The sequence below is a fragment of the Berghia stephanieae genome, chromosome 12, assembly GCF_034508935.2.
Source record: "Berghia stephanieae isolate SIO BIC M18660-M18661 chromosome 12, UCSD_Bste_1.3, whole genome shotgun sequence".
Lineage (NCBI taxonomy): Eukaryota > Metazoa > Mollusca > Gastropoda > Nudibranchia > Aeolidiidae > Berghia > Berghia stephanieae.
This window is the reverse complement of record NC_088371.1, coordinates 42,919,746-42,932,056: the sequence shown is the minus strand read 5'-3', so window position 1 is coordinate 42,932,056 and position 12,311 is coordinate 42,919,746. Positions and strand designations below refer to the sequence as shown.

Here is a 12,311-nt window from a genome sequence, read left to right as displayed (position 1 = left end):
AACCAACAAACCTATAATTAAATGTCAATATTGTGGAATGAAAGGCCACACAGCAGACAAATGTTACAAAATCGTGGGATATCCGAAAGAAACTGCAAATGCATCACTCCAAACCAGTGTAAATAATCAGACACGAATAATGTCAGGAGAAAATATAAATGTGTATTGCGTGAAAGGTATGTCACTTTTAACACAAACTCACAAATCAGGATCGCTATTTTTTTGTGAAGGCAAAGCTAATGGAACTGATTGCAAAATATTGAGAGACACAGGATGCAGTACAGTAGGAATAAAAGCATCTTTGATCAATGACGAAGACAAAACTGGAAAAACGGTACAATGCATCACATTCAGTGGCACAGTCGAAACCTTTGAAACAGCTAATGTGTACATAGAAACCCCATACTATACAGGAATAGTGGAATGCTGTATACTTCCCAACCCCGTCGCTGATGTTATTGTTGGCAATATAAAAGGTCTTAAAGACAACCCAACAGATGTAAAGGAATGGTCATTAACCCAAGAAACAGCTTGTCTAGCAGAAACAAGAAAGATGACTAAGACAACAGAGAAGCCAATGACTATTTCTCTAGAACCACAACAATTTGACAGGAACACGTTCATTGAAGAACAGAAAAAGGACCCGACTTTAACATCATATTTCAATATCGCAAACAAAGGGACGAAATCAAAAGTTGAATACATCATTGAAAAAGATATTCTGTTCAGGTTACATAGGAAAAGAAACAAAATAACTAAACAACTGGTCACGCCGAGTATTTACAGAAACAAAATCCTTGGAATAGCGCACGATTCAATAACTTCTGGACATCTTGGGAGCTCTTCCACATTGAAGAGAATATCCGAGAATTTCACATGGCCTGGAATTACTAAAGACGTCCGAGAATATGTGAAATCGTGTGACACATGCCAAAGAAGAGTCGCAAAAGGCAGAATACCGAGATTGCCATTAGAGACAACCCCAGTTATTGAAAAAGTTTTTCAAAAAGTTGCAATTGACATTATAGGCCCTTTAACAAAATCAGATAGAAACCATACACACATACTAACACTAGTCGATTACGCAACCAGGTGGCCAGAAGCGATAGCATTGAAATCAACTACATGGGATCACATAGCTGAAGCATTGATGACAAGTTTTACCAGAATAGGCATACCAAATGAGATACTGTCGGACAATGGACCCCAATTTACATCACATATGATACATGAAACCATGAAACTCATGGGAATCCAACACTCATTCACAACTCCCTACCACCCCCAAGCAAATGGTCTTTGTGAAAGATTTAATGGCACTCTAAAGAATATGTTAAGAAAAGTGTCAGCAGAAAAACCAGATGATTGGGACAGATACTTACCAGCAATCCTATTTGCATATAGAGAAATACCCCAAGAATCTACAGGCTACTCCCCATTTGAGTTGATGTATGGACGATCACCTCGCGGCCCGATCAATATTTGTAAAGGGAATGAGGAGGACAATAACGAAATTATGTTTGCTTACGAATATGTAAGAAACCTGAAAGACAGAATAGAGGACACGTGTAAGCTAGCACAGGAATCCGTCACCAAAAAAGCAGAGAAATACAAGGAATACTCTGATCGCAAAAGCAAATCAAGAAAATTTGAGATTGGTGACAAAGTACTAATACTCTTACCCGATGACTCGAGTAAACTTTTAGCTACATGGAAAGGACCATTCAAAATAACAGCAGTAAAATCTAATGTTAATTACGAGATTAAAATTAACAACACAACAAAGACATTCCATGCAAATATGCTAAAAAAGTATTTTGATAGAGACACAGTGTCGCAACCTATGTTTACTAATATCGAAGCTTCAAATGCAGGATTAATCATACCGTTGGTCATGGGACACAGACACCCGAGACAGAAAAACAAACAAAAATCGCACAATTGCAACCACCTAAGACAAAAAAAGAAGTACGCAAAGTACTTGGGCTCCTAAATTTTTACAGGAAATACATTTACAACTTCGCGCACATCGCGACACCGCTAACAAATCTGACAAAGAATGGGTCACCGAACAAAATTGTTTGGACAGAAGTGTGTCAGAATAGCTTTAACCAATTAAAGGCATTACTCTGTTCAGAACCAATTCTTAAATTACCCGACATATCAAAAGAATTTGTTGTAAGAACTGACGCGTCTGATAAGGGCATCGCAGGTGTACTATTACAGGAGCATGAGGGAACTCTAATGCCTTGCTTATATGCAAGCAGAAAATTATTGGACAGAGAATCACGATACTCTGTAATAGAGCGTGAAGGACTAGCCATCGTCTTTGCTTTAAAGACATTCAGCAGATATCTACTGCTAAAAGAGTTTGTGGTCGAAACGGACCATAAACCACTCACGTACATAAGAAATAACAAAATGAATAATAGTAGAGTACTAAGGTGGAGTCTATTTTTGCAAAATTACACTTTCAGTATCTCTCACATACCAGGCTGTGAAAATATTCACGCCGACCTACTTTCTCGATTAGTATAAACACATGAGAAGGGTATAACTTAACCTCCCATGCATACTGTTAGTTACCTCGCAAACTATGCCAAATCAGAACGCACAATTTCGATAATTTTATTTGTAAACATGATGACCCAACTTAATGTAACATTGAGTATTGTTTGGATATATATACCATACCCATTCATGATTTGGGAAATCTTCTCTTTATCTATTATTGTTATGAATTTTCACTCATTTATGATTAATAATTGAAATGTCAATATTCCATTTACATTTTCATTCATTTCATTCAGAAAATTACCTTCATATCATCGACTTAAATCATGCTTCATTACCATCACTATTGTTTATCACAATGATTTGTAATCACATTGCCATCATGTCGTTCATCACAATGATTTGTAATCACAATCTTTCATTGTTATTGTCGCCCATTCATATACCTACGTTAATATAAACATTTCCATGTCTAGTTAATAAATAATTTAATTGTAGCACAAATCATAACAATGAATTAATGCTAGAGTATCATGATAGTAAATTTACTTCCGTTTGTAAAATCTATCTTTCCCATAATGGTTAAAGAGTATATTTTAAACGTGGGTGGGGGGTGTCACAGTAAAGGTTGTTCACAATTATCTTATTAAATTTTATTTTATTAAGAACTGAATTCATCTCACTCCAGTTATATTTCGGTAGGCTTAGATAAACTTTACCTTCTAATATTAGATCGTCTTTCCTTTTATAGCCTTCCCTCGAATTAATTTCTAATTAGTGAATACTTTTCGTTCTACATTCTGTCACGTAGCCACTTATTATAAAAGCTGATAGGTCTAACACTCTACACTCACTTTCTCTCCACAATCTATGCCGGACGGCCAGTCGCTCTATTCCTATATATATACTGGAAGATTTTTATCTTTTGGGACTTTGTAGATATTATATCTACACCATTAAGACGCCGGAGCTTTTAACTTTGATTGTATAATCTTCAAGGATCAAACCCAAGCCCGCTGTACTACACTATAACCTCTTACCAATTGCCTGGAAGTGGAATTTTACGAGTCCAATCCTGTTATCAGAGGAATAGATCATCCAAGCCCATCACTTGCCTGGAAACGTAAACTTACGAACCTGACATATTATCATAAGTTACGTAAAATATTCATATCTCTATTTGTAACTGCCACGATCACTGTTTATCTCTTTTAATTAAATTTCATCATTATTTTTATTTCATTGTAAACAAATCGTTAATTGTTTTTCATTTATAGTAACTAGTAAATTCTGGGGCCTCATTCTACATATATCTTTATGCATAGTCGAGTAGCTCTTTACTCACTTGAGACCATGACAGGTAGTTATATCGATATGTTGTGAATTACTGTACATCTTTGCAACAAGAATAGTTCTATCGATACCTTATGGGTTACTGTACATCTTTACAACAAGAATGGTTCTATCGATATGTTGTGGGTTACTGTACATCTTTACAACAAGAATAGTTATATCGATACCTTGTGGGTTACTGTACATCTTTACAACAAGGATGATTCTATCGATACCTTATGGGTTACTGTACATCTTTACAACAAGGATAGTTCTATCGATATGTTGTGGGTTACTGTACATCTTTACAACAAGGATAGTTCTATCGATACCTTGTGGGTTACTGTACATCTTTACAACAAGGATAGTTATATCGATATGTTGTGGATTACTGTACATCTTTACAACAAGGATAGTTCTATCGATGCGTTGTGAATTACTGTACATCTTTACAACAAGAATAGTTATATCGATACCTTATGGGTTACTGTACATCTTTACAACAAGAATAGTTATATCGATACGTTGTGAATTACTGTACATCTTTACAACAAGGATAGTTATATCGATATGTTGTGAATTACTGTACATTTTTACAACAAGGATAGTTATATCGATACCTTGTGGGTTACTGTACATCTTTACAACAAGGATAATTCTATCGATACCTTATGGGTTACTGTACATCTTTACAACAAGAATAGTTCTATTGATACGTTGTGGGTTACTGTACATCTTTACAACAAGGATAGTTATATCGATACCTTATGGGTTACTGTACATCTTTACAACAAGGATAGTTATATCGATATGTTGTGGGTTACTGTACATCTTTACAACAAGGATAGTTATATCGATACCTTATGGGTTACTGTACATCTTTACAACAAGAATAGTTATATCGATACCTTATGGGTTACTGTACATCTTTACAACAAGGATAGTTATATCGATACCTTATGGGTTACTGTACATCTTTACAACAAGAATAGTTATATCGATACCTTATGGGTTACTGTACATCTTTACAACAAGGGTAGTTATATCGATATGTTGTGAATTACTGTACATCTTTACAACAAGAATAGTTCTATCGATACGTTGTGGGTCACTGTACATCTTTACAACAAGGATAGTTCTATCGATACCTTGTGGGTTACTGTACATCTTTACAACAAGAATAGTTCTATCGATACCTTGTGGGTTAGTGTACATCTTTACAACAAGGATAGTTATATCGATACGTTGTGAATTACTGTACATCTTTACAACAAGGATAGTTCTATCGATACCTTGTGGGTTACTGTACATCTTTACAACAAGAATAGTTATATCGATACCTTATGGGTTACTGTACATCTTTACAACAAGGGTAGTTAAATCGATATGTTGTGAATTACTGTACATCTTTACAACAAGGGTAGTTATATCGATACCTTATGGGTTACTGTACATCTTTACAACAAGAATAGTTCTATTGATACGTTGTGGGTTACTGTACATCTTTACAACAAGGATAGTTCTATCGATACCTTATGGGTTACTGTACATCTTTACAAGGATAGTTCTATCGATACGTTGTGAATTACTGTCATCTTTACAACAAGAATAGTTATATCGATACCTTATGGGTTACTGTACATCTTTACAACAAGAATAGTTATATCGATACGTTGTGGGTTACTGTACATCTTTACAACAAGGATAGTTCTATCGATATGTTGTGGGTTACTGTACATCTTTACAACAAGGATAGTTCTATCGATATGTTGTGGGTTACTGTACATCTTTACAACAAGGGTAGTTATATCGATACCTTATGGGTTACTGTACATCTTTACAACAAGGATAGTTCTATCGATACCTTATGGGTTACTGTACATCTTTACAACAAGAATAGTTCTATCGATACGTTGTGGGTTACTGTACATCTTTACAACAAGAATAGTTCTATCGATACCTTATGGGTTACTGTACATCTTTACAACAAGAATAGTTCTATCGATACCTTATGGGTTACTGTACATCTTTACAACAAGAATAGTTCTATCGATACGTTGTGGGTTACTGTACATCCTTACAACAAGAATAGTTCTATCGATACGTTGTGGGTTACTGTACATCTTTGCAACAAGAATAGTTCTATCGATACGTTGTGGGTTACTGTACATCTTTGCAACAAGAATAGTTCTATCGATACCTTATGGGTTACTGTACATCTTTACACCAAGAATAGTTATATCGATATTTGGGTTACTGTACATCTTTACAACAAGGATAGTTATATCGATACCTTATGGGTTACTGTACATCTTTACAACAAGGATAGTTATATCGATACCTTATGGGTTACTGTACATCTTTACAACAAGGATAGTTCTATCGATACCTTATGGGTTACTGTACATCTTTACAACAAGGATAGTTATATCGATACCTTGTGGGTTACTGTACATCTTTACAACAAGGATAGTTCTATCGATACCTTATGGGTTATTGTACATCTTTACAACAAGGATAGTTATATCGATACCTTATGGGTTACTGTACATCTTTACAACAAGAATAGTTATATCGATACGTTGTGAATTACTGTACATCTTTACAACAAGAATAGTTCTATCGATACCGTGTGGGTTACTGTACATCTTTACAACAAGAATAGTTCTATCGATACCTTGTGGGTTACTGTACATCTTTACAACAAGAATAGTTATATCGATACCTTGTGGGTTACTGTACATCTTTACAACAAGAATAGTTATATCGATACGTTGTGGGTTAATGTACATTTTTACAACAAGGATAGTTCTATCGATATGTTGTGGGTTACTGTACATCTTTACAACAAGAATAGTTCTATCGATACCTTGTGGGTTACTGTACATCTTTACAACAAGGGTAGTTATATCGATACGTTGTGGGTTACTGTACATCTTTACAACAAGGATAGTTTTATCGATAGTTGTGAATTACTGTACATCTTTACAACAAGAATAGTTATATCGATACTTTGTGGGTTACTGTACATCTTTACAACAAGGATAGTTCTATCGATACCTTGTGGGTTACTGTACATCTTTGCAACAAGGGTAGTTGGCAAGTCCCACAAACCTCACTTGTGTGTTGTCAGCATTCATCAACGTCTAGGCCTTAGTCTGTTGCAACAGTGTGCCTATTCTCTTTTTGGAACTTCAATTTAGAGACCTAATTTCCAATCATATAGCTCATTATCTCCCCCCCCCCCCCCCCCCGCCCAAGGAATATTTACTCTCCATAGACTTCCATGAGATCATACAGCCCCAATTCACATTTTATTTACTTGAAAGCCTGGTAGAATAGTCGATAGAATTTCCGCTTTTGGATCAAAAGGAGATGAGGTTCAGCCCCATCCCATTACAGCCATGTGAAGGAAAAGGATGATCTGTTGTCGTCAGCCTCTGTTTGATAACGGGCATAATGCTTTCTTTGGACTTCCATCATTTAGCACCTCGGTGGTTTGTGTTTGCGCTCATAAAGATGTTGAAAGAGAATTAAAGAGAACATCAAGACAATTATGTGATTCTTTATCTAATTTACAACACCTGAGCTTAGATGTATTTTATTAAAGAAACAAAAGAGACAAGACCTTACGTTTTATTTTTAACAGGAAGTCATCCTTTATTCAGATGCTGGGCACAAGTGAGTACCCGAGGATGGGTAGTGTACATCAATACTTGTTTTTATTTTATCGATACCACATAATTGTTGTGTGCAAATTATGGATGATAAAGTAATCGTGTCCTCCCTGCAATGCCCTAAGTTTGCTTTCTACTAATCAGACTTCACTGTCCACCCAGCAATGGTCGGACCAACTAGACCTGCAGCAATTAGGCTTTGGACTTGCTGGATAGCTGTGGCCAACCTACTAGACTCTTACGATGCTCATTAATTAAAAGTGTATCCCAAAGTCTTTTGTCAGATTCCTGTGCCATGACACTACACATGTTTGGTTCACAGTCAAATTATCCCAATCAGTGGTTTGTTGGAAAGAACTCCATAGTAAGCACAGCATTGTCTCGGGGTGTCGACATTTGGCCACCCTACCTTATATGTTTTTTATCCTGTATAAGTTCTGATGTGTCGTTGTAATTGTCTGTTCCATATAAATGCCTCTCCACAAGTCACACAGTTATGTGGGTTTTTCTCATTATGAGTTCTGATGTGTCGTTGTAATTGTCTGTTCCATATAAATGCCTCTCCACAAGTCACACAGTTATATGCTCTTTCTCCTGTATGAATTCTGATGTGTATACGTAAATATGAAATACAAGCATATGCCTTTCCACAAGTAAAACATTTATACGGTTTTTCTCCCGTATGAGTTCTGGTGTGGACTTGTAAATTTCTTTTCTCATTAAATGCTTTTCCACAAGTCACACATTTATAAGGCTTTTCTCCCGTATGAAGTCTGATGTGTACACGTAAATTTGAAATACGGGCATATGCCTTTCCACAGGTAAAACATTTATACGGTTTTTCTCCCGTATGAGTTCTGGTGTGGACTTGTAAATTTTTTTTCTCATTAAATGCTTTTCCACAAGTCACACATTTATAAGGCTTTTCTCCCGTATGAAGTCTGATGTGTACACATAAATTTGAAATACGGGCATATGCCTTTCCACAGGTAAAACATTTATACGGTTTTTCTCCCGTATGAGTTCTGGTGTGGTCTTGTAAATATCTTTTCTCATTAAATAATTTTCCACAAGTCACACATTTAAAAGGCTTTTCCCCCGTATGAGTTCTGATGTGATGTTCTAATCTTGTTTTACAGAGAAATGACTTTCCACAGGTAGGACATTGAAATGGTTTTTCATCTGTATGAGTTCTAATGTGTACTGATAATTCTGAATTATGAGAAAATGATTTTCCACACGTAGGACATTTATATGGCTTTTCCCCTGTGTGGATTTTGATGTGACGATTTAAAACTATTTCCAACTCAAATGCCTTTCCACACGACACACATTTAAATGGCGTTTCTCCCGTATGCGTTTTGATGTGTAAATAAGAATTATATGACCGTTCTCTAGTTTGGAATTTGGAGTGACTTTGCAACTGTGAACTCGAATGATTTTCAGATTTTGTATCAACTTGAGACTCGTCTACTTCAGCAATGTCAAATCTTTGATCTGGCCTGTTGTGATTTGTGGAAAGATGTTCCAAAGTTGTATCATGAATGTTCTGGAAATCAGTGCCAGGCTCTTGCCATTCCACACAACTGTCTGTAGTTTTATCCACTTTATTTTCGATTTGGATTTCTTCATAGAGTCCATCATTCAAAGAATGGTCACAACTGTCAACATCATTTTTCTCTGTAAAATACATAAGATTATTCATTCCTCAAACCAATAACGTAGAAATATATTGAAGTGATAAGTTACTCTGAATGAAAGAATTAAATATTTGTGTAAATATAAGAGTGATTTTTAGATATTCATAACATCTTAGGAAAGTTGGTGGATGGATTGTTGACAAAAATTGGTGAGTCGCAATTCTGATTATAGAGGACTATTTACAAGTCTGAATAATAATATCATCAACAACAACACCAATATCAACAATAGTAATGACAATCTAGAACATTCTCCAGCCTTATGGATGGAATTCCAAAGAGAGTAGTTGACATATTTGAATGCTGTACAAGGAATTCTGGAGAATTCTTGAATGAGACAGGACTGTTTAGTCTCACTACTTATAGTTTTAATTTTGATAGATGGGACCACAGAAAGTCATGAGTGACCAATTGTCTGGACATTGCATTGGATGTCTTTTCACAACCAGGAAATTCTACACAATAAACTCATTTTGGACGACAATGATATCAATGTATATGTTGAAATTGGCTAATGAGTGACCGGAAGGCCAGTGTGACCTAATCAACTGGATTCATAGATATAAAATACAAGAGGTACACTGAGAATTATTTTCTCTATTGAACAGTGATTTTTAAAGTAATACAACTTAGAGCGTGCAAGACCTAGGCCATAGTAAGATAGGAAAGAAGGAATGAATTGTATTGACACAACTTTGGCATACTGCCTTAGAAACACACAACCTCCCTCTTGAAGAAAAATATAAGATGTACATTGAGCAATATTAGTATGTGTAAACGAGACAATTGTCAGATAGGAAAGAAGGAATGAATTGCATTGACACAACTTTGGCATACTGCCTTAGAAACACACAACCTCCCTCTTGAAGAAAAATATAAGATGTACATTGAGCAATATTAGTATGTGTAAGAACGAGACAATTGTAAGATAGGAAAGAAGGAATGCATTGTATTGACACAACTTTGGCACACTATTCTGTCGTTGTTTTAAAAAACACAGTGTATGCAATGGTAACCAAATAACACATACTGTGTTCTTCAATAGACGGTTGTATAGAAACACACAACCTACCTCTATGAAAAATAAAGAAATAAAGAAAGAATTGACCCCCTTGTCACCACCAGACCAGCCCCTGTCAGAGCCATTCTTTTACACAGATAAAATACCTTGTTCAGTCTTCAACATCATGCATGTGACCTTCGACCCCAAACCGCTGGTAGAGACTGGGCCCTCACAGATTGTATTACACCTTTGGTCTCCTTTGTTAACATGACATGGTTCCTGAAATAGAAAGAGAGAACAGAATAAAATGAAATGAGACCACGAAGCTACAGAGTATTTATCAACACTGACATTGGGATTATCCTGTGCCTCATTTCTCTTACTTTTTAATTTGTTATCGTCATCATCATGTCACACCACCACCACCACCCCGCCATCACAATCATCATCATCATCATCATCATCATCATCATCATCATCATCATCATCATCATCATCATCATCATCATCATCATCATCACCCTCGTCGTCATTATCAAATTGACACCACAAGTAAAAGAAAGAATATTATCTCACCTGACATTGTGTCCCCAGTGATGACGTCACAGAAGTAAGATCTGTTGTTATGGTGTCTTCAAGTTTAATTCTATCATTGACATCAATTCTCTGTGAGCTTTTATCTTCAAGTTTAATGTGGACATCATCAAATATTGAAAATGTGTGGGAAGAGTTATCTGCCTTGATGTCTTTGTCTTCAAGTGTAACATGGACATCATTAAATTGTGAAAAGATGTGGGAAGAGTTATCTGCCTTGATGTCTTCGTCTTGTTTAACATGGGCATCATTAAATTGTGAAAATGTATGGGAAGAGTTATCTGCCTTGATGTCTTCACCATCAAGTGTAACATGGACATCATTAAATTGTGAATAGGTGTGGGAAGAGTTATCTGCCTTGATGTCTTCACCATCAAGAGTAGCACGGACATCATTAAATTGTGAATAGGTGTGGGAAGAGTTATCTGCCTTGATGTCTTCACCATCAAGTGTAACATGGACATCATTAAATTGTGAATAGGTGTGGGAAGAGTTATCTGCCTTGATGTCTTTGTCTTGTTTAACATGGACATAATTAAATTGTGAAAAGATGTGGGAGGAGTTATCTGTCCTAATGTCTTCGTCTTGTTTAACATGGACATAATTAAATTGTGAAAATGCATGGGAGGAGTTCTCTGCCTTGATGTCATTTTGAAGTATAACCTTTACATCCGGGGTTTGTGAATAATTGGTGGAAGACTTTTCTGTCTGGATATCTACAACTTCAAGTTTAACATTGACGTGCATGGACTGTGGATGAGACTCTGGTTTATTTTCACCTTCTACTGATTCAAGTTGAACACCAACATCAGAAGACTGGCATAGGGTTTCTGGTGATATTTTAGTCTCCATTAGATCTTCGAGGGCGTCAGTAAATGACGGAATGACATTCTCTATTGATACAACATCTTCCAATCCAATATTTGAATGTGATGTCCAGGAATGTGTGAAATCATCATGTGAAAGCAACTCACATTTGTCTGGTTCATTTGTACAAGACATTTCCATTTTACCTCAATTTACAGGATGTATGGAAAGACACTGAAAAAAAGCAAAACAAGCAAAAAGCATGTAAGGTTTTTAAAAATTATAAATTTGAAAATCATAGTCGAAGTGTGCAGAACATTTGTACCTCAGTAAAATGATGATGATGATGATGATGATGATGACGATGATGATGAAGATGATGATGATGATGATGATGATGATGATGATGATGATGATGATGATGATGATGATGATGATAGTAATAAATAATAATAATAAAATAATAATAATAATAATAATAATAAAATAATAATAATAATAATAATAATAATAATATAAATAATAAAAAATAATAATAAATAATAATAATAATAATAATAATAATAATAATAATGATAATAATAATAATAATAATAATAATAATAATAATAATAAATAATAATAATAATAATAATAAAATAATGAGATGATGATAGATGATGATGATGATGATGATGATGATGA

General features: G+C 35.3%; 1 protein-coding gene across 1 annotated transcript; it reads right to left on the bottom strand.

Moving 5' to 3' along the window:
- Positions 1 to 7,542: 7,542 nt before the first annotated feature.
- Positions 7,543 to 9,228, bottom strand: LOC144957675 (uncharacterized). The gene has a single exon (XM_078889021.1). The coding sequence runs from the start codon at positions 9,226 to 9,228 to the stop codon at positions 7,945 to 7,947; it is 1,284 nt and encodes a 427-aa protein (XP_078745147.1). The 3' UTR covers positions 7,543 to 7,944.
- Between the last annotated feature and the right edge of the window lie 3,083 nt (positions 9,229 to 12,311).